This window comes from Elephantulus edwardii, unplaced genomic scaffold (genome assembly GCF_000299155.1).
Source record: "Elephantulus edwardii isolate Elephantulus edwardi_28Jun2011 unplaced genomic scaffold, EleEdw1.0 scaffold00177, whole genome shotgun sequence".
In the NCBI taxonomy this organism is placed as follows: Eukaryota; Metazoa; Chordata; class Mammalia; order Macroscelidea; family Macroscelididae; genus Elephantulus; species Elephantulus edwardii.
Window position 1 is genome coordinate 4066416 of NW_006399927.1, and position 22106 is coordinate 4088521.

A 22106-nucleotide genomic window follows, 5' to 3' on the forward strand; every position below is an offset into this window, starting at 1 on the left:
ATTGGGATGGGAGTGTCAAAGACAGTGCGATTGGCACAGGACAGAGTGGAGTTTAGGGCTGTTGTACATAGGGTCGCTATGAGTCGCAGGCGACTTGACAGCACATAACAACAACAATGTGGAACAAGGGGTGAATTGCAGGGTGCGCATGGGAGAAGGAGGGAGGGAAGATAAATGTGCAACAATTAATATTTTTTTAAAAAAATAGAAAAGGTATTTGCAATAAAAAAAAAAGATTTACAGCCCTGGAAGCTTGTCTTTATAAGTCATCAAATCAATTCTATGGACTGAAAGTTTACTATCTGGATATAAATTTAAGTGTAATAATATGCTGAACTTGAAAGATGTGTATCTAATAAAGATGCAAATATTTCAGTAATTTTCATATTTATTACATATTGAGATGCTATTTTAGATATAATGTGATTAAAATATATTCTCAAAATAGTTTTGTGTTTTTCTTTGCACAAATTTGCTTTCAACTAGACTATCCTCTTAAATTCTTGAAGACTGGGAGAACTGCGTATGAATGACTTTTTTAAAATTTAATTTAATTTATTTATTTATTTTTGGATTTCCATTCATTCATTGTTGCACACATTCCTCCCTGATCACAACGCCCCCCTCCCCCAACCCAGTTTGCTTTTCTCTTCGAAAAGTAAAAAAATTTTTTCATTGTTATACAATCCCTCCCTCCCAGTCCAATCCACTTTTCAATTTTCATTCTGGATTCTTGTCATACCAATTACACCTAATCACATATTTCTCCTAAACAGTTCTCTCCCTTATCTGTGTCGATGGAGTATACATAATTTATCCAATCTTTCATCACACCAACCCTGATGACAGTCCCCTTATACAACAATGGCACTATGCAGTATTTGTCCTTTTGTATCAGATATTTCACTCAGCATAATGTCCTCCAGGGTCACCCATTTTTAATAATATTGCATGAGTTTCTTGTTTTTCAATGCATTGTAGTATTCCATTGTATGGATATACCACAACTTCTCTATCCATTCGTTTGCTGATGGGCACTTACGTTGTTTCCAACTCTTTACTATTGTGAACACAGCCGCGATAAACATGGGTAAGCATCCATTTTGCTTGGATGGCAGTTATGGTTTCTTTAGGGTATATTCCCAATAGTGGAATTGCTGGGTCAAATGGTATTTCTATTTGCAACTTACTGAAAAAGCACCATACTGCCTTCCATAGTGGTTGTACCATTTTACACTCCCACCAACAGTGAATAAGGGTTCCAGTTTCCCCACAACCTCACCAGCATTTGTTGTTTGTTGTTCTGTTAAATTTTGCTGTTTTTACTGGGGTGAGATGATATTTCATAGTTGTTTCGATTTGCATCTCTCTTAGAACTAGACATTTTTAACATGTGTTTCTGTGCCATCTGAATGTCTTCTGTGGTGAAATGTCTGTTCATACTCTGTGCTCATTTTTCAATTGGGTTGTTTACCTTTATATTGTTGTAGTGCACAAGTATTTTATAAATTCTAGATATAAGTCCCTTATCAGATATGTCATTACCAAATATTTCTTTGCAGTCTGTGGCTTCCCTTTTTACCCTGTCGGAGAAGATTTTTGGACGTGCATTGTGATTTTATTCTTAGAAGGTCCCATTTATCTATTTTATTCTCTTTTGGTTGTAGGTTTTTCAAGATGCTTGGAAGACTGTTTGTTGTGAATTAGGTCTTCTAGGGTTCTTTGAAGCTTTTATATAATGAATTTTACTGTTCTTGGTTTTAGTCCTATGTCCTTGATCCACTTTGAATATTTTTTTGTGTATGGTGTGGATCTTACTCGAGTTTTTTTTACGGATAGTTTTCCAATTTTGCCAACACCATTTTTTAAAAGGGCTGCCATTTCCTACTTAACTGATTTCATCTCCTTGTCAAAAATCAGTTGACCATAGGTAGATGGAATGATTTCTGGATCCTCAATTCTATTCCATTGATCTATGTGTCTGTCATTGTACCAATACCACACTGTTTTGACCACCAAGGCAGTGTAGTAGGATTTGAAAACAGAAAGTGAGATGATGTCTCCTACCTTGTTTCTCTTTTGAAGGAGTGCTTTGTTTATTTGGGGCCTCTTTCCATTGCAGTTGAAATTGGAGATTGCCTTTTTTTTTTTTTTTTTTGTTTAAACCAAGGAGGTTTATTTCAACACTGATTACTACAAATAAAATAAAAATATACAGTAGTGTACTTTTCCCAAGGTTTGCTCAAAACAAATGGGCTTTCAACATAGGGTTTTACCATCAGGATCATTATCTACATAGTAGGCTTTAGTTTCAAGTCAACCTTTGGCAACCCCAAAAATATATACACCATGACTTCCCACAGTGAACTTACAGATTTGAAATATCAGAGCATCCAAGGGCTGAAAGGACAAAGGTCACCTATCAGAACAGTTGATACACATGTTTCTCTCTCTGCAAAGTCATCCATCATTGGTCTCCCAAGAAAACATACATGAATTGTCACAAACTTTTAAATGGGGGGGAAAAAAGATGAATCTCAGAGAATTCAAAGATCTGGTGTTTTCTACCATTCATGATCTTATAGTTTCAATAGTGGCGGCTAAAAGAGAGAGAGAGAAACAGAGTGGCAGTGTGATATGTTAACACCTCACAGGTGGGATTTACAAGGGAACATGGCTGAACAGGTAAGACACAGATTCACCGTTATGAGTCCTCCGGATGGCCTCGGCCAAGATCATGGAAATATCAAGGACCTGAATCTTGGAGCACTGCTTCATCCTGTCCTCCTGCGGAATCGTGTTCGTGGCCACCACAGCCTCGAAGGGAGCAGCGTTAATTCTGTCAATGGCTGGCCCCGAGAAGATGCCATGAGTCAGGATGGCATAGACCTTGGTGGCTCCTGCAGAGACCAGCTGGTCTGCCGCGTGACAGATAGTACCACAGGTGTCAGCCATGTCATCCACCAGGATGGCCACGCGGCCCTTCACGTCCCCCACCAGGACCATCAGGTCCCCCTGCCCCACCTTCTTCCTGTCCTTGTCAATCAGTGCAAATTCCACGTTCAGCCTGTCTGCAATGGATGTCACTCGCTTGGCGCCACCCGCGTTCGGGGACACAATAATGCAGCTTCTCCACTCGGGGATGTTCTCCCGGATCCACTGCAGGATGGCGGGCTCTGCGAACAGGTTGTCCAGCGGGATGTAGAAGAAGCCCTGAATCTGCGAAGCATGCAGGTCCATTGTGCTCTTCAGCGGCTCCTCTCCCCAGGGCCTGTCCCAGCGTGTAGCTGACCGGCTGGGCCTGGAGCTGGGCAAGGTGGTCGCCAAGAAGTTCAGCAACCAGGAGATCAGCGTGGAGACTGGCCAGAGCGTGAGAGGGGAGGATGTCTACATCATCCAGAGTGGCTGTGGGGACATCAATGACAACCTGATGGAGCTTCTTATCATGATCAACGCCTGTAAAATTGCCTCTTCCTGCTGGGTGACGGCTGTCATCCCCTGCTTCCCCTACGCCTGCCAAGACAGAAAGGACAAGATGGCGATGGCCGTGCTCCCATCACAGCCAAGCTCGTGACCAACATGCTCTGGGTTGCTGGCGCTGATCACATCATCACCATGGACCTGCATGCTTTGCAGATTCGGGGAGATTGCCTTTTCCATCTCATCGAAGAATGGAATTGGTGTTTGTATTGGGATTGCATTGAACATGTAAATTGCCTTTGATAGTATTGTCATTTTCACAATATTGAGTCTTCCTATCCATGAGCAATCTATATTCTCCCATTTCTCCAGGTCTCTTTTTGTTTCTTGTAGGAATGTTCTGTGATTTTCTTTGAACAGATCCGTTGTGCTTCTGGTTAGGTTTACTCCTAAGTATTTAATCTTGTGATTAGCTATTGGGAATGGTATTGTTTTTCGTAGCTCCAGTTCTGTATTCTCTTTGTCACTGTAGGGAAATCCAATTGGTTTTTGCATGTTGATCTTCCATATTGCCACTTTTCTGAATTGGCCAACTATGTCTGGTAGTTTTCTTGCTGAGTCTTTAGAGTTTTCCAAGTCTATTGTTATATCATCTGCATAGAGAGATAATTTTATCTCCTCTTTGCCAATTTGGATACCTTTTATTTCCCTCTCTTATCTTATTGCTATTGCTAAGACTTCCAATACAATAATGAATAAGAAAGATGATAGCGGGCATCCTTGCCTAGATCCTGTTCTCAAGGGGAATGCCTTTAATCTCTATTGAGAACAATGTTGACTCTCAGGTTTGCATATATACTTTTTACTATGTTGAAGAAATTCCCCTCTAATCCTATTTCGTTGAGTGTTTTAATCAGGAAAGGGTGTTGGGTTTTGTCAAAGTCCTTTTCTGCATCAATTGATAGGATCATGTGGTTCTTGGTTTTTGCAATGTTTATATGGTGAATTACATCAAGAGTACACTTTTTGTTGTTGTTTACTGAGGAATTTGACATGAAGGGATTTTTTTAAAGTTAAAAAGTAACTTACTCACAGAGGAAGGCTCAAAAATAAAATTGGATGCAGTTTCCTCAACTACTCAGGAAAAGAAAAACACAAACACAAACACATTCAAATTCTTAATAGCTTTACAGAGAGATTTTCCATACTTTGGTTAAGTTCTGGTTCTTAGCAAGCTTTGAAAAGATTCCATTCCCTCTCCCCCCTCCCCCCTAACCTCTAACATGAGGCTGGAGAGAACTATCCCTCGGTGGACAATGGAATGAAATGAAAAGCACCTTTGCCACCATAGTTTTTTATCTGGAAATCACTCTTCAGACTTCCCCAAACATCCCCAAAGACATGCTTCTTTTTCCTGATGTCCACTTAAAAATATGAGATACCAAATAAAAATGAATGTTATAAAGAGAATAATAGCTAACATTTATCAAGCATGTCCAGTTAGATGCAAGATCTCATTTACACCATACAAGCATCCAAAAACTTAGATGCCAATACCACCAACAGAACTAGAAAGGTGTAGATAATTTGCCCTTCAGCATGCATGGCTGAGCCCTTGTTGCTCTGATCCTGGGGTATTAATTCTTATTTAACCACTGGACTCCATTTATTCTCCAACAGGAGCTCTTGACTGGGGCTCCTCATATTCCTTTCAGAGGCTATACAGAGGATTATTGTTACAGATTGTTAGTATTATGATTGTTTTCCCCCAGAAAAGATGTACAGCGTTCACTATATGATTAAATAAACTCATCAGCTGTGAAAGGAGCTCTGGTAACTTAGTGATAAGGAGTTGAGCTGCTAAGTCAAAGACACACAGTTCAAATCTACCAGATGCCCTGTGAGAGAAAGATAGACAATCTCTTCCAGGATTTGAACTTCCTGCTTGGGGTTAGCAGTACAACTCCTTACTAAGCTAAACTCGCCAACTAATGGAGCCATTCTATTCTCACCCAAAGAAAAAGCCATCCCTGCTAAAGCATTTTCCACAAATCCCTGAAATCTTCCTTCTTCTTTTCCTTTAAAAAGAGCTTTTTGCTACCTCATTCATTACCCATTATGAAGAAGTGATCCAGAAAAGTGTGGAAATTATTGAACAATATCAGACACAAGCAACATCCTGCTGAAGATTATGAAAACAACTGGAACAGCATATCAACATAGAAATAACAGAAATACAAGCTGGGTTTAGATGAGGTTGTGGCACTAGAGACATTACCGCCAAAGTCAGATGGATATTGGCAGAAAGCAAAGAGCACCAGAGGAATGTCTCTGTTTCATTTACTATACAAAGGCATTTGACTGTGTGGATCAAAATAAATTGTGGCTAACCTTGGAGAGAATGGGAATCCCGGAACACCTGATTATGTTTATGTGAAACCTACACTCAGGAGAAAGACTCATCAACAACCTACATTATGCGGATGACAAATCTGCTTGCTGAAACTGAGGAGGACATGATGTGCATGAAGATTGTAATCTTCAATATGGATTGAAGCTCAGCACCAAGATGACAAAGATTCTCACCACTGGGACATTTGGCAGCACCAAGATGGATGGAAAAGAGATTGAGGTTGTTAACAATTACACCTTACTTGGCTCCACAATCAACACTCTTGGTACCAGAAGACAGGAAATCAAAAGATGAATTGCACTGGGGAAAATCTGCTGTCAGGAACCTGTCCAGAGTACTGAGAAGTAACGATGTCAGCCTAGAGACTAAGGTGTGCTTGATCCAGGCAATGGCCATCACAATTACTTGCTCTGCATCAGAGAGCTGGACAATAACCAAAGATGACAGAAGAAGAATTGATGCCTTTGAGTTGTACTGGAGAAGAGTTTTGAACATTCCAGGGACCTCCAAGAAAATATATATGTCTGTATTGGAGAGAGTGAAACCAAGTTTTTCCTTGGAGGCTGGGATTTTGAACTGTCTCACAAACTTTGAGCACATGGCCAGAAGGGATGGTCCTTGGAAAAGGACATTATGCTTGGAAGGGTGGAGGTACAGTGCTGGAGAGGAAGACCCCAGATAGGATGGATTGGTACAATAACTAGGGTAATGAGGGGTACTGTGCTAGAGTCATTGAGACTGGGTCAGGACAGGGCAGGGTTCAGAGCTCTTGTACATGGCTCTTGTCACTATGAATTGAAGGTGACTTGTTTACTTTTTGGTTGTGTCCATTTCTCATTCTCCCAATCATGCCTTGACTGAGAGCATGGATTCTGAAGGCAGGTTTACTTAGGTCAGATTCTGTCTCTATCAGTTTCTAGCTGTTTTATCTTGGGTAAGTTACTTATAGTCTTGGCCCTCATATTTTGTTGTAAAATGGAATGGGCTTGACAGGGTAGTTATGAAGATGAACTTTGCAAAGAGCTTAGCATAACATCAGACACATAAAAAATAATCTATGGCAGCTATAATATTATTCCTAAAGCTCTTATGATCCTTGGGCAATTGTAACCAATTGCTCATTATTACATTGCTAATTCTGTTAAGACCAGATGGCGTTATATGGTTCTATATATCACTAATTCTACTTATATAATCAAGGAATCCTCAGTGTGAGCTCAAGTTCACCAAACACAGTTCAACAAAGCCCACATAGTAATCAAATCCAAACATTTTACAACTAGGGTAAAAAATAGTTAACATTTCTGGAATGCTTTCTGTGCATGAGATGCAGTTCTAATCCTTTTACAGGTATTTTATTTGTGTATAAGTGTGTGTGTGTGTCTGTGTGTGAGTGTACCATCAAATCAGATCTGACTAGTACAGGAGGAGATTGTCCCTCCTTCTCCAGCAGAGCATCTGGTGGATTTGAACCACATAGCTCTGGGATTATAGTGCACCTTCTAGCCACTAGGCCACCAGAGCTCCCTTTACAGGTATTTTTTTAAGTTGTCAGTGACCCTTAATACAAAGACTTTTTCCCCCATTATACTAATGTGAAAATAAGGGATTAAAACAAACCAAGCAATCCTCTATAGCTTTTAGATTGAAAATGAGTCAAATATTAAGAAGAAGGTGAGGTGTGTTTTTTTTTAAAGATTTTAAATCCATTTTGAGTTGCAGTTTTCAGAATTCATTGACTAATTTATTTTTTAAACTATTTCTCACCTATAGATTAATGGTTACATATTAACAGTTGAACATATTGGGGGAATATGCGTTATTTTTAAAGTAACACAATATATATTAATTAAACAGTATATGAGATATGCCTCTCGACTTACATGAAAAGAAGATAATTGTTGCAGTATTTAAGAGTTTTTAACTACTGGGTTGTCAAGTAATCAGGAAACTGTCAAAGCTTATTGTGTTTTCTTGTAGCACTTGGTGTTTGGAATATTTTTGTCTACTCCCAGTCTGAGTGAGACTTGGTTAAATATGCACCTTGAGTCAGCAAAGGTTCAAAGGGGACAATTTAATTATGACTCTGTAACTTCTTAATTTTCTTTTTTTTATTTTAAATTTTCAACTATTAAGACACTGGGGATTGAAAAAAGGCATTTTGCCACTGTATAAGATTGTAGAAATTGATATAGTAGAAGAATGTTTACTGATTGCATGTTTGTTGAGGGTTGTTTTAAGGATACACACACATACCTTGTAGAGTCAGACTTTGTCCATTGCAATTCTCTCTCTCTCTCTCTCTCTCTCTCTCACACATACACACACACACAATTTCTGTATAAATGTAGACCTAATCATATAATTGTGAAAGTCAAATAATGAAGTATATAAATAAACAGCAATAATGGGGAATATCATCATGGTGTTGGAATTTAGAGGTGTGTTTGTTTTACAATATGACTAAAAAATTACTGATCAGAAAAGATTTAATAAATGAACTATGTTAAAATCAAGAATTTCCATTTGTCAAAAAGTTGCTACTGAAAGATTAAAAATGCAGCCTTTTATATAGCACCCATAACAGGCAGGAGATTCATATCCAGAATAAACACACTCAAACTCATTGTTGAGTCAGAAATGACTCAAAGCCGACTGTCTATTGAGTTTCCAAGATTGTAAATCATATGGGAGGTGATTGTTCATTTTCCTGGAGACTTGATGGATTTGAACCACTATTGTGTTACTAGTGCAATTCTCTACTGGATGATGCCACAAGAACTCTCTAAAACATATATAAAGAGTAGTTGTAACGAGGGACAGTTCCTTGGAAAGGGACATCATGCTTGGAAGGGTGAAGGGATGGAGAAAGAGAGGGAGACCATCCATGAGATGGACTAATACCATGACTAGGGTAATAAGAGTAGGTGTGTAAGAGATAGTAAAGTTGGCACAGGATAGAGCAGGTTTCAGAGCTGTTGTGAGTCACAAGAGACTTGACAGCACATAACAACAACATAATAAATAAATAAATAGATAGATAAATAAATAAATAAAATAAACCCTATATACTAAATAACTCCTATAAATCAATACAAATCAGGAACAACAAGATAGAAGATAGCCAGGAGACATTGGTAGACACCATAGGAAGACACTACATGTTCCTCAACCATGGCGGTATTTGCAAACCTTGTGATAAAGTTAAATTATTTATGCTTCATTAAATACTACAAAAAAAGATTATGAATATGTACCCAAAATACTTTAAGACATAAACCTATTTACTCAAAAGCTGAGATTCCTTTTCCTCATTTCAATGTAGTCATTTTTGTGCAACAATGAATGAATGAGAACCCAAAATCTCTGTAAATGTTCATTAAAACTAATAAAATGTAATAATAATTAAAAAAAATGTAGTCATTTCTGCAATAGTCCTTACAGAGCAAGTGATTTTATCTTTGATAAGATGGATATATATCTTTTTTTTCCTCCTCTACTGGATAGTTCCTGTAGAGCGTTTCTGAATAAAAACTGCATGATTATATTAAGCCATAGCTCTTCCACATCATGAAACAGTCATTAATAAGTCATCGGATGTATCTCACAGTAGCATTTAATACAGATGGAACTTCACTGTTGTGTTTTGCATAAGATAAATAAACAAAGAATCAAAGACCGAGGCGTATTAATATTTTAAGTATGATATTTAATCTGAAAACAGGACAGGAAGGCATTAGCATTGAAAGCAGATAGGGAAAAAAATGTCTGGATAAGAAACGAGACATCATTAAAAACTTGGGCTAGGTAAGAATACAAATAAAAATAATTCCAGCCTCGTCTGACAAACAGCCTCACTAATGCACTGCCAGTGGTGACATAAGCTTCCCTGAGCCAGCTCTTGAGCAAGCTGAGCCAACCACAGGCGCATCTCCTAGAGCGAGCTACACTGATTTGCCTCTTCTCTGCTTTCACGAATTCTTTTGGGTTTGACACAAATGCCAGCCCAGGGCTAGCTCCATTTTCGCAAAGCTGCTTAAAAACATGAATTTTCCTTTCATGCCTGTGGCAGTGTCAGACCTCATACCTGGCCCTAGAACCATGCTCTGCTTTGCGCTGTGGCCTCTGAAAAGCAGCAAATGCAGGACACTTGTTACCTCCAGGAACCCACTTTTATATTCTGCTAATTCTAGATTACAAATATCTGTCAACTCTCAACGGGCAAAACAGACACAATCACCTGCAACTAAAGAGTAACCTCAGGGATTAGGAAGGAGCAAAGGAGTCTTCTGGACCCAAGAAAACAGCTTGGCTGGAGGGAGATGAGGATTCCTGGCCCAGGCGGGACTTTGATGGCCTTGTCCACAGCCAGGGTCTACAGCTAATGCAAAGGCTGTGTGTCACCAGCAGTGGGAATCCTCAGAAGGAAGATGGGTGGTCTGTTGCAATCTATACTGCAACAGTGTATCTATGAGTTTGGGATAAAGTTTTGCACCACAATAGACTTTTTTTTTAATATACTAATTATTTGCTGTTCGTTCATAGGGTCGCTATGAGTCGTCTACGACTCGACGTCGTTCAACAACAACAACAACAACAACAGTTATTTGCAAAATCTGAATACATTGTTTTCCCATAGACACAATTGTTATGCACTGGGCTGCTGCCTAAGTGGTTCTTAGTTCTAACCTACAATGTTGCTTTTTCCAAAGGACCTGGTAATCTCATTTAATAATTACTATAGGAAGCCATGAGAGGCAGTTCTATTGCGTACTATGTGGTTGATGAAGTCAAGATTGACTTGATGGCACACAACAACAAAGGAAATTTGAATTGCATCATGGCCTTGTGATAAAAATGTCTGAAATTACTTGTAGAATCTCAGAGAAATTGAAGAGAATTAAAAACTAATTGAACAAAACATAATTTCCCTACACTTTCCATCCCCAATTAAAAAAAAGCAAAAACAACAAATCACCAAAACAAAAACCCCACCTCTAGCTAGACCTAAGATTTATTCCGGGTGAAATATTTAAAAATGCACTTCATTCCAGTCAAATAAGCAGATATAATTAGATTTCACAAATGGGCCTTACTCCAGGGCATGGCTGGAGAGGGATAAACAGGGCTAATTGGAAGTTTACATAGTGTGCAATGCAGCCTGGGAAATAGTCTCTGCGAAAATGGTTTCCTTAAATAAGATGTATTTTTGAAACACTTACAATGTATATAGAAGCACCAGGAGGTACATTTAAAGCTATTAGCATGAGGACACAGCCATGCTGAGCTCCTTAGGACTGAGAGGCCCAGCCAGCCTGGCTGCTACATTTGATTTCCAGAGACAGACCTATTGGTGATTCATGCCCCTTATCCTGTGAACCAAACCTAAACCCACTTCCATTGCCTCATGCTGCCCCATTCCCCCATCTGGTTTCTGAAGCTGGAAACCTCGAAGAGAAGAGCCTACTGAGCTTCCTCTTGAGGAGCAGCTGATAGGTTTCAGTTAACAGCTCCACCAGGGCTCCTTTTATCAGTGAACACAAGAGGAACAAAACCAACCAAAAACCTCTGTTTGCGGTTAACTATAATTTTCACGAGCAGTAAATTCACTCTCAGATGGACCTCATCTGTGCTCAGGGAGCGGGTGGCTGAGGCAGAGGTCAGGGCAGAACACAGCGTGAGAACAGCGACAGCCTGGTTCCATAGTTAGTGGTGATGAATGAAGGCCGAGGAGCCTCCTGCCTCGTGTAATAGGGCGATAATAGGAGCCTCATTTGGGCTGCACACTCTGCTTTGGCTTTTCCATTACGCACTCAGCTTTTCGGGAAGGTGATAATTCAATTCAGAAGCTGGAAAAAAGAAAGTAAATTAACTGTGGGTCAAGACTTGGCAAATAGGGTCTCTGCATGGGCGTGCAGGAAATATGCCCAAGGAAATATGAAAGCAGGTCACTCTGAATTCTCGGCCTAGGAAATGGCTGTGGTCTGGTGGCTTTTCCCTCTGCACTCTTGTCAGAGGGGCACCTTCGCCTGCCATGGCTCGCCTCTTCAAACGCCACAAATCTCTCTTTCAGTTGACACTAAGAATGACCCTATCAGAAATCCAGTACCAAGGGCTTGATTCTCCCTTTGAGATGGTCTCCTCTTGTTATTCTGGCATGAAAGAGTTTTGCTCCCAGATTCCCTTCATCAACTTTTACTTCTCTTCTGCCTTTATAATAGAGGATCAGGCCCTAGTGTTTTGATCGCTCTTTATTACTGCATCGTTGTGCTCATCCTTAATTGTTGAATGGAACAGTCTAGAAAAATATCAATCTACCAATATTCAGGTTGTAGATCAAGTAGTTACCGTAGTGTAGTGTGAAATGTGTTGGACCTAAAGGTCAGCAGTTCAAACCAACTAGACCTCTGAAAGTGACTATGGCAGTCTTTTAACAGTTTACAGCCTCAGGGAGCTAACGGAGGGCCACAACAAGTGGCACTCGATGACAGTAAATTTTGGTTTTGGAAGCAGTAGGTGCTCAGAATATAGTCACTAAATAAAATGCTTTTTTGCTATTTCTATCTACCTTGGACTTTCTGTACTTTCCCCGCTCCCTCCACCCTCTCCCCCCCCCCCCCCCATTAATCCTTAGCAACCTCTTGGATCTCTATTTGCTTTTCCCATTCTTTGAGTGGAGTTGCTGGGTCAAATGGTCAATACAGTAGGCTGTTAAGTAAAAGTTGAGATGTGAGTTCACCCACAAGGGCCTGACAAGAAAGTCTGCTGACCTGCAACTGCTTCCGCAAAGCTGCTCCCTGAACATCCTCCCAGAACTGAACACTACCCCCACCCAGAACACGGTGTACTTTGACATGCAGGCCACTAGGAGTCAGGATGGACTAGATATCAACCAGATTATTCTCTCTCGCTTTAGTGTTGATGGTTGGCAGCCTCTGCTAGCTCTTCTGTCTGTTCTTCAAAAGTTTTCTACCTGATTTCTTTCAAACTCAAAGCTGCAGTTACAGTGGCTAGAAAGCTTCACATCCTTCTATCAGGTCCGGAAGTCGACGATGAGCTACTGGCTCATGTAGCCTACCATCTTCTCAGGCTCTGTTCCCATAAATGCACTCCTTAACTCTCTTTTCACCAACTCTGATACTGGTCTATGATTAGTGTTTACTTATTTAAATATTATTGTTGTTCATAGGGTCACTATAAAGTCTTGCTAACTTGATAGTACATAGCAACAACTACCAAATTTGTAGATATCTAATTTATCTTATTTTTTTAATATTTGATTTCTTTTTAAGACTTGTCATTTTTTTTTTACATTTTATTGTGATTTGGGTGAAACTTTACAAAGGAAATTGGCTTCTCATTCAACAATTTGTATACACTTTGTTTTATATTAATTGCCATACAAACAGTGTAATCACATCTTTCCTACTTCCTCCCTGTAATTTTCATTTCCATGAACCCTTCTAACCTACCCCTTCTGTCTTCAGTGCTTTATCCTTGGATCAATGGTGCTCTTTTGAGCTCACATGGCTGGCCAATCTAACAGTGAATGGCTCCCTGGTGTTACCGGTCACCTTCTAGGTCTGGACTATATGGCTAGAAGTTAAGCCATGGGAGTGAGGTTTTTCTCCAGGTTTGAAGAGGTGCCACTCCTTTCTTCTCAGATCATTCAGCCTTGCCTTTTTTATGTTTTTGAGTTTTGTTCCTAACTTTACCTTCCCCTACCCAGGATTTTCTACTGTGGCCCTTTGCATGATCAGCAGTGATGACCAGGCACCATCTAGTTCTTCTCGTCTCAGGGCCTTGGACAAGTATGTTCATGTAGAGCACTAGTCTTTTGAGCTAATTAAATTCAAGCTGTTTTTTTCATATCTTCCTTCCTCTTTTGGATGAAATAATTAATGTAAATCCCAAACATCTTTTCATTTGTCCCTAAGTCTCACTGCTATTATTATATTCAACAAAATTAACTGTAAATGCCTAATATATTCTAACAGTAAGTTCTTGTTAAAAATTAACTAATATCACAAAAATATAGTTTTACATTTTAAAAAATCAAGACCCAAACAAGAGCCACATAACTAGCATTTAAGTGACACACTTTATAATAGATAGCACTTGCTCCCTATATAGAATTTAACCCCTGACTTCTCTTTTAAAGATGAACTATCATATTTATCATGTTATTGATATGGTGGCCTAATGATAAGAAGCTATTCTGCAGTGTCAAAGGCACACAGTACAAATAAACCAGCGGCTCTGTGGGAGAAGGATTGGCAATTCCTCTTGTTCAATTTACTGCCTCTGAAAACTCACTGGAGGGTCAGCAATGGATTGGTTCTGACTCAACAGTACTCAAAACAATTGCTTAATAGCAATAAAATGATGCTGTTTTATTAGTTCCTATTTGAGTTTTAAAAGTAATTTATTTTGTTATTGTTGCTGAAAATATACACAGTAAAACATGCATTAATCCAACAATTTGTGTGTACAATTTAGTGCCATTGTTTACATTCCTAGAGTTGTGCACTCATGTTCACCCCTCCTTTCTATGTTGTTCCTCCCTTGTTACCACACGTTCTCTGTTCTCTGGGTTCCTTTCCTAATGTTTTGAGTTGTTGTTGCCACAGCTAAATCTTAAAAGAGGACAATCCTCTAGAGAAACAATTTTTATTAGTTAAATGAGGCTTTTGTTTGGTTTTTGAAGAAGATTTTGAAGAATTTTTTTTTGGTTTAAGTTTAAATGTTGTTATAGGGCAATAGATTCAGGGGTTCATGTAGATTTCATGGCTCCAGAAGTAAGGATTTAATGAAAATTGGAATTATTTTCCTGCATTTTTCAAATTTTGATCAGAATTATTCTATACAACATCTGATGAAAATGCTCAGTAATGGTAGCTAAACTAAACCAGTTCTTCTGATCTCATGGAAAAAGGAAGCATTTGTTCAATGAGGTAATTAGCCACACATCCAATTTACTTTTCCTAATCCTGACTCTCCTTCTGTTGCTACAGGTGAATAGAGACCAATTGTTGTACCTTTGAGTAACAGTGGCAAGCTCACAAGCCCCCAAGAACTACACAACAAACAAGGAGCTAGAAAAGAAGCATTAATCATATTATTGGTTTTAGGGAGCTCTGGTGGCTTAATGGTAAGGAGTTGTGCTGCCAGTCTAAAGGTATGCAGTTTGAATCCACCAACTACTAAGCAGGAGAAAGATGAACAATCTCCTTCCATGTGATTTACTGCTTCTGAAACCCTGCAGAAGGGTCAGCTATCAGTTCCTTCCTACTCAATAATGCACAACAAAGACAAATCGCATTATTAGGCTAGTCAACTTCACTGTCCTATCAAAGCACCGGTTCAAGCCTCTAAAGCAAAGAAATAAATCCCAAGAGATGTTTGTACATTTACAGTCACTTTTTGTTGTTGTAAATATATTAACTACACAATTTTTATCAATTCAAGTTTGTATGTATAAAATTTTTATGCTAGGCAAACAGCATGATAATCAATATTTAGAATATTTTTGTCAGAAAGTTCTACCCTCCTTCCCAGTCATCAGCTATCCTCAGAGGTGAAGAAACACTATGAACCTGGAGAGAGGATGAGAGACACCCAAGCATTGAGGACTCAATGGGTTTCAATGATGGTAGAGTTAAAAAATCCAAGAAGAGAAAGATTCAGATCTCTTCTAACTCTCCTTTAAAAATCTCTTGACCAAAGTGGACATTTATCCTAAGTGGTTGTCAGAAACCTTGTACCATCCTTTTGAGCTAAAAGACCAGCATTCAGAGCAGCAGGTATCTTCCCTGGCCAAAAATTGTAGATCTTAGATTCAGACCAAACAGGATGTTCCCTTGACAAATTGGATGGACAAATGGCACAACCCCTTATGCAGGAGGAATCAATCAATGAATGTTTTGCAAGTTATGTAGCTGTGCAATCTATAAAAGGAAGTGAGAAAAGCTGAACACAACTGAATGCTCTCAACCCTATTCCTGCTTTGTGGGGTGAGGTGTGTTGGGGAAAGAGATGTGATGGGGAAATGAGTACACTTACTGAAGTGCTGGAAATGGAAATGCACTAGGGACTAGGATAGAAACATTTATTAGAGATGTTTTTGAATCTAATATGGTTTCACTGAAATAAATTTAAAGGTGAGTTTATCAATCTACTTAAGAGAAAACTGAGGCTCAGATGCATTTAGGAGCTTTAACTGCAAGTTCCCAGGCCAGGATTTACACAGAAGCATGGTGATGCCCACGAGTTTTCATCTTACAAGGAGTTTGGGGGATATATCACTTTAGCAATAACAAGAACATTATGCATACGTTACCCTAGAAAATTGTCTACAAAGTAGGTCATATCTAGTTTGATGTACAAAAGCCAAACAGTAATTATTATGTACATTAAAGCTGAAGAATCAGTAAAGATGTTAGACTAAAATAAAGATAAAAAATATGTAAATCTCTGGGCTCTATGACCCTGCATTTTAAGGTATTCAATGAATTTCTAATGGTACAGAAGCTGCTCTATCTCAATCATTTCTCCCTCTCTCCCTCCCCCTTCTCTCTCTCTCTCTCTCAAGAGAGAGAGAGAGAGAAACAAACAGCTACCTTAAAGATTAAAGAGGTACCCTCTTTTCACCTTATAAAAAGACCTTTAAATACTTTTCATTACCTTGATGCACAAGTAGTGGATAGAATGTATTGTTGAGATGGAAACCATCCTCGGGATGATATCAGGATAAAAGGGTCTGCTTTAATTTTAGGGGGGGAAGAAATAACAAATTACAGGCTACTATCAAAGAAATGTAATAAATCATCTCACCAAAAGAAAAAGGAAAACATTACAAAGGTTAAGAAAACACTGAAACAACAGAATTGTGAAAAAGGAAATCATATGAAAATTAATGAACAAAACAAAATTAACTCATCACAGAACCATATTTGAAACAAACAAACAGAAACCATTAACACAACACTAAAACAAATTACCAAGCCTCAGCAAAAGGCTAGCAGTAAGTTCTTACCTACCAATAATTACACTGAACATAAATTAACTAAACGCATTTGTCAAGAAATAGAGTTATAGGATAGATATGACCTCATCAATATATTGTTTACAAGAGACATACCTTAGACATAATAACAAAAATAAACCAATAATGAAAGGATACAAGAAAAATATACATGAAACAAATGGTAGCAAAGAATGACAGGAATGGCACTGCACTATTAATTTCTGATAAAGTAGACTTTAGGACAAAAGTTAACAATGCAGCAAGTGAAGAGCATGACATGATGATTAAGGAATAAAGCCAACAACAGGACATACCATAATGAGTATCTACACACCCAGTCAAAGGACCCCAGGACACACACACACACACACACGAAGGAAACTAAAGAATACCAGATTCTTGGCTGGAAGTCCTCACAGGAGCATCCACAGAAGCAGGAGACACCCACACCTTCACTTCATATCAGCTTGGGAGCGGAACATAAACAGTACAAATAGAATGTGTGCTGGAGCTGGGCAAGGAGTCTACAGTGCCTGCTGTGCAGCCATAAATAAGTTTCTAGACCACCCGTGACTCTCAGTTTTCTCATCTATAAAGTGGACATAATAACTATTCCGAAAGATCACAGGAAGTTATAGAAAAACATACTCACAAATAGTTCCTGCTAAGTGCTAACTACCTGTGGTCCTATGAATTGCCATCATCACAAAAAGGTAACAAAGCACTCATTCTATGACTCAGAAATCTTACTGACAGTTTATCTGATGGGAATCAAAGTTGTAGAACAATGATACCCCAAATGCACCCACTCTTTAAAGTAGCACAAATAATCTCCAAATAATAAAGAATTTCTTCCCACAGTACAAACTCATCTACTGTAACAGAGTTGTCACACGAAAGAATAGGACCCATATCATTATTAAATTTCAAAACTGATGACAAATTTTGTCTGAAAAACAAATACTCAAGAATTACATCTTGCACTTTGGACCCCATTGTTGAATAAAGTGGATATGAACTCTAAATTGGCTGTAATTCACTTGTGTCACTACAGTGCAATAAATCATTCTCTTACTGTCCTTGCCATAAAGTCACATAGCTGACTTTTCATCTTCTTTCTGAGGCTATGAATCAGAATCGGAAGAGATTACCTGTCTTTGCAAAACTGCTAGTGGACTCGAACAACTGAAGATTTGCTGCCTTTTTTGGGGGTCAACAAGCATAGGTTTCTACTGGCTGCCTACCAGAGTTCTCTTGCTACAAATAAGTAAATAGCCTATTTGTATTCTGATGATCTTTCTTTCACGATAGTAGTTATACACTTCCTTAGAACACAAATGGGGCAATTCTCAATTGACTTATATCTCCTGCTCCAGTGGGTTGCTGGAGACTGTAAACTCCATGGGAGGAGATTGGCTATCTTTGTTCCTTGAGGTGGTGGGTGGATTCAAACAGCTAGAGAGGCATTGCCTTTGAGTTAGCAGCACAGCTTTCTCCAGACCAGCCTGGAGAGCTCCCTAACACGGAAACTAGTGCCCAATAAAAGAAAGATGCTTAAGTAACTAATTCTGGAACTTCATGTCACAGCATGTTTATGGTGTTCTTGATTTTAAGAGAAAATAAAAAAGGAGACAATGCACATAAACATTAAAATGAAACCCTTAGAGGATAGTTTCCTAGAAATATTATCATAATACTGACCAACATCAGTATAAAAACTAACGTTTATTAAAATTATTTAAATCTCTGAACAACAGAGGAACACTGCATAGTTTAAAATTGAGAAGGGAGTGTTTCAGGGTTGTATTCTTTCTCCAAAACTATTCAATCTGTATTCTGAGCAAGTTATTCGAGAAGCTGGACCCTATGAAGAGGAGTATGGCATCAGGATTGGAGGGAGACTCATCAACAACCTATATTATACAAATGACACAACCTTGCTTGCTGGAAGTGAGGATGACTTGAAGTACTTATTGCAGAAGATCAAGGAATTCAGCTTTTGGTATGGATTGCATCTCAATGTCAAGAAAACAAATATTCTTACCACTGGACCAATAGGCAGTATCATGAAGGAGTAAGAGGAGATTGAAACTGTCAACAGCTTCATCTTGCTTGGATTCACAATTAACATCCTTGGTACGAGCAGTCAGGAAGTAAGGAAATACCTTGCCCTGGGAAAATCTACAGTTAGGGACCTCTCCAAATTGTTGAGGAGTAATGATGTCAATTTGAGGACTATGGTGAATCTGATTCAGGCCATAGTCTTTCCGATTATTATCTATGTATCTGAGAGCTGGACAATTAATAAGGATGACAGAAAAAGAATTGATGCCTTTGAGCTGTGGTGTTGAAGGAGAGCACTGGACATGCCATGGATGGCCAAGAGAATGAATAGATATGTCTTGGAGAGGCTGCAGCTGAAGTGCCTTTTTGGAGACATGAATGATGAACCTTCACCTCACATAGTTTGAGCATGTTGCTAGGAGGGGCTATTCCTTGGAGAAGGACATGATGCTGGGAAGTGTGGAGGGTCAGTGAAGGAAAAGAAGACCTTAACCAGGTGGATTGACACAGTGACTGCTGCAATGGGCTCTTGTGTGTCAGGAAGTGTGAGGATAGTGCAGGATAGAACAGATTTTAGATCTTTTGTTCTCTTTTGTTCATAGGGTGGTGATGAGTCATACTCAACTTGATGGCATCTAACAACAGCAACAAATAAATCTGGAAAGCAAACACTATTTTAAAATTGATAACTCTGAGGGAGGTTGTGGTAAAAAGGAACTAATTTTCTAATCACACATAGCTGACAAGAATCAGTGTCTGAATTTGGGAAAACAGGAGTGCTATGCAAGACCAAAAATAGTACTACTGAAGAAACTGACCATAAACCTTAAATTCAATCTATTTAGGGACTGTTATTTCATTCTAATTCCTTATGTGACTTAAGAAAAATACTTTTCAACCTTTGGAATTCTAAGTCCTGTGACCCATGTTCTAGTTTCATGAGTTATGATTAACTTGGCTTCTCTATCCCATCAAAAGCTTTCTAACCACTCTGCTTGTAGCAGGGTAAAGAAAATAAAATGAAAAACCTGCTTAATCTATGGCTGGTGTATTGATCCAACTTCCTTTAAAGTGGAGGCAGAGTTGCTCAGTAATCCTGCATGGCTGTCAAGTTCTACTGTGCTTCCCTTTAACCATGGTGATATCTTGCCTAAAAATCACTCTTTACTACTGAGGGTTCCCCGATTCACTTATCAGCCTGCATTCATCAAGACATAGAATGCTGAGACTACCTAACAATGAACTACAAAGCAAGGCAGGAAAAATGCCACTAACTTAGTAACTTAAAAGAGTGATCGCCGCCAGAGTTGTTAAAGGGATCAATGATATTGAAAGAATGAGTTATTGTGAATAGAGTATTGAGCATGGAGAAGAATGATGGGCAATTATAGTCCTAGTCCAATACCAGTGTTATTGAGTTTATATCTAAGTTCTACCTTTTCAAAGGTCTTTCATGCTTGATTACAGTTCTTTTTTTTCTCCCCATTATTCTGTTTTCTTAAGTGGTTCTTTTAGAGTCTTAATGATAGCAAATGATACCATCCAGCAGACAGTAAACATATCACTTACATTATTAGCATTCTGTGATTTTTTTTACAACCTGTACAGAAAAACTATATGGGATGAAAATTTGGAAAAACAAGAATGTTATGTAAGACTGAAAAAGACATATTACTTAAAATGCAAAAATCTGAAGTTGTGCATCATTAAGGCTACAAATTGAAATTCTACCAAAATCAAGGAATGAGGAGAATGATGTCTCTCTAAGGTGGCATTCATTTCCCTGTTATTGTGTACACTGTGTAATGAATACCACCTTGTACTATTCTTAAAGGTCTAGTTAATAACATGGAATAAAACCCATGTACATATTATAACTTTATGTCAGATAGGAAACTTTCAACTTGCTATATCCATACTTTTATAGCATTTCTATTATATACAGGGGTTTCTTTTGAGTAAATATTCTAAATTTAGCTTTTAGGAAGGAGGATACAGAAAAGAAATAGGATCGTGTTCTTCTTTGACTTTCTCCAGATGATAACTCCCTTTTACTAATGCTGTAAAGTCATGATAAATTGCATTCATTTCTGATTCTTCTCTGTAGAGCCCATAACATAGAGTATATGGTGGCTGTTATTGTTGTGTACTGTCGAGTTTGACCCAATCCATATCTAACCCTCAGCGGATTTTCAGAGGCAGTTAATCTCACAGGAGGAGATTACCTTCTGTCACGGAGCAGCTGGTGGATTCAAATCACACACTTTAGGGATTATAACACAGCTTCTTGCACTAGGGCACCAGAACTCCCTAACATAGAGTATGTTGTTGTTGTTGGGTACCATAGAGTCAGAAGTGAGCCATAGCTAACCTTCCAGCGGGTTTTCAGAGTTAAGTAACTGCACAGGAGGAGATTGTCCATCCTTCTTCCATGGAGCTGCTGGTAGCCTCAAACCGAGTGCCTTTGGAACTGCAGCACAACTTCTTACTACGAGGCCACCAGAGCTCATAGAGTATAGTCATGTAAAAAGTCAGTGAAAATACATGTCTCTTGATAAAATGGGTGATGTAGATGGATCTCCATTGGTATTAACAAAGCAGAACCATATGAAATCAGACATGACCCGCTCAGATTTCACACAACTTTTTTCCATTTTATTTTATTAATTTTAATGAACATTTACAGAGATCTGCATTTCTCATTGTTGCACCTTTCTCCCTGCCCCCTTTCCCCCCTCCCCAGTTCGCTCCTCTCTTTGAAAAGTAAAAGAAACGTTCCTTCATTGGTTTTTTGTTTTGTTTTGTTTTTTGTTTTTTTAATGACTTATTCTAACACCAATCATCATCTCCACAGTACTTACAAGTTGACAGTTGGGTTCCATAATTTGCTACAATGGTCTCATAGAACTCATAAAGAATACTCACTATTATGAAGTTTTTTTAGGGGATAATAGATTGGTGGAAGATACATCAACAATCTGCAATATGCAGATGACACAACCCTGCTTGCTGAAACTGAGGAGGACCTGAAGTGCTTGCTTCAGAGGGTCAAGGATTGCAGCCTCCAATATGAATTGAGGCTCAATGTCAAGAAGACAAAGGTTCTCACCACTGGGCCAATTGGCAGCATCAGGATGGATGGTGAAGAGATTGAGATTGTTCACAGCTTTAGTTTGCTTGGCT

The 22106-nt window shown here is 38.8% G+C and overlaps 2 protein-coding genes across 2 annotated transcripts in view; both read right to left on the reverse strand.

Annotated features, from left to right (window-relative positions):
• LOC102850783 (protein FAM19A1-like) overlaps window positions 1-22106 on the reverse strand; it is a 1008886-nt gene that overhangs the window by 494648 nt on the left and 492132 nt on the right. The gene's annotated exons all lie outside the window — the stretch shown is intronic.
• Window positions 2662-3240, reverse strand: LOC102849956 (ribose-phosphate pyrophosphokinase 2-like). The gene has a single exon (XM_006895950.1). The coding sequence runs from the start codon at window positions 3238-3240 to the stop codon at window positions 2662-2664; it is 579 nt and encodes a 192-aa protein (XP_006896012.1).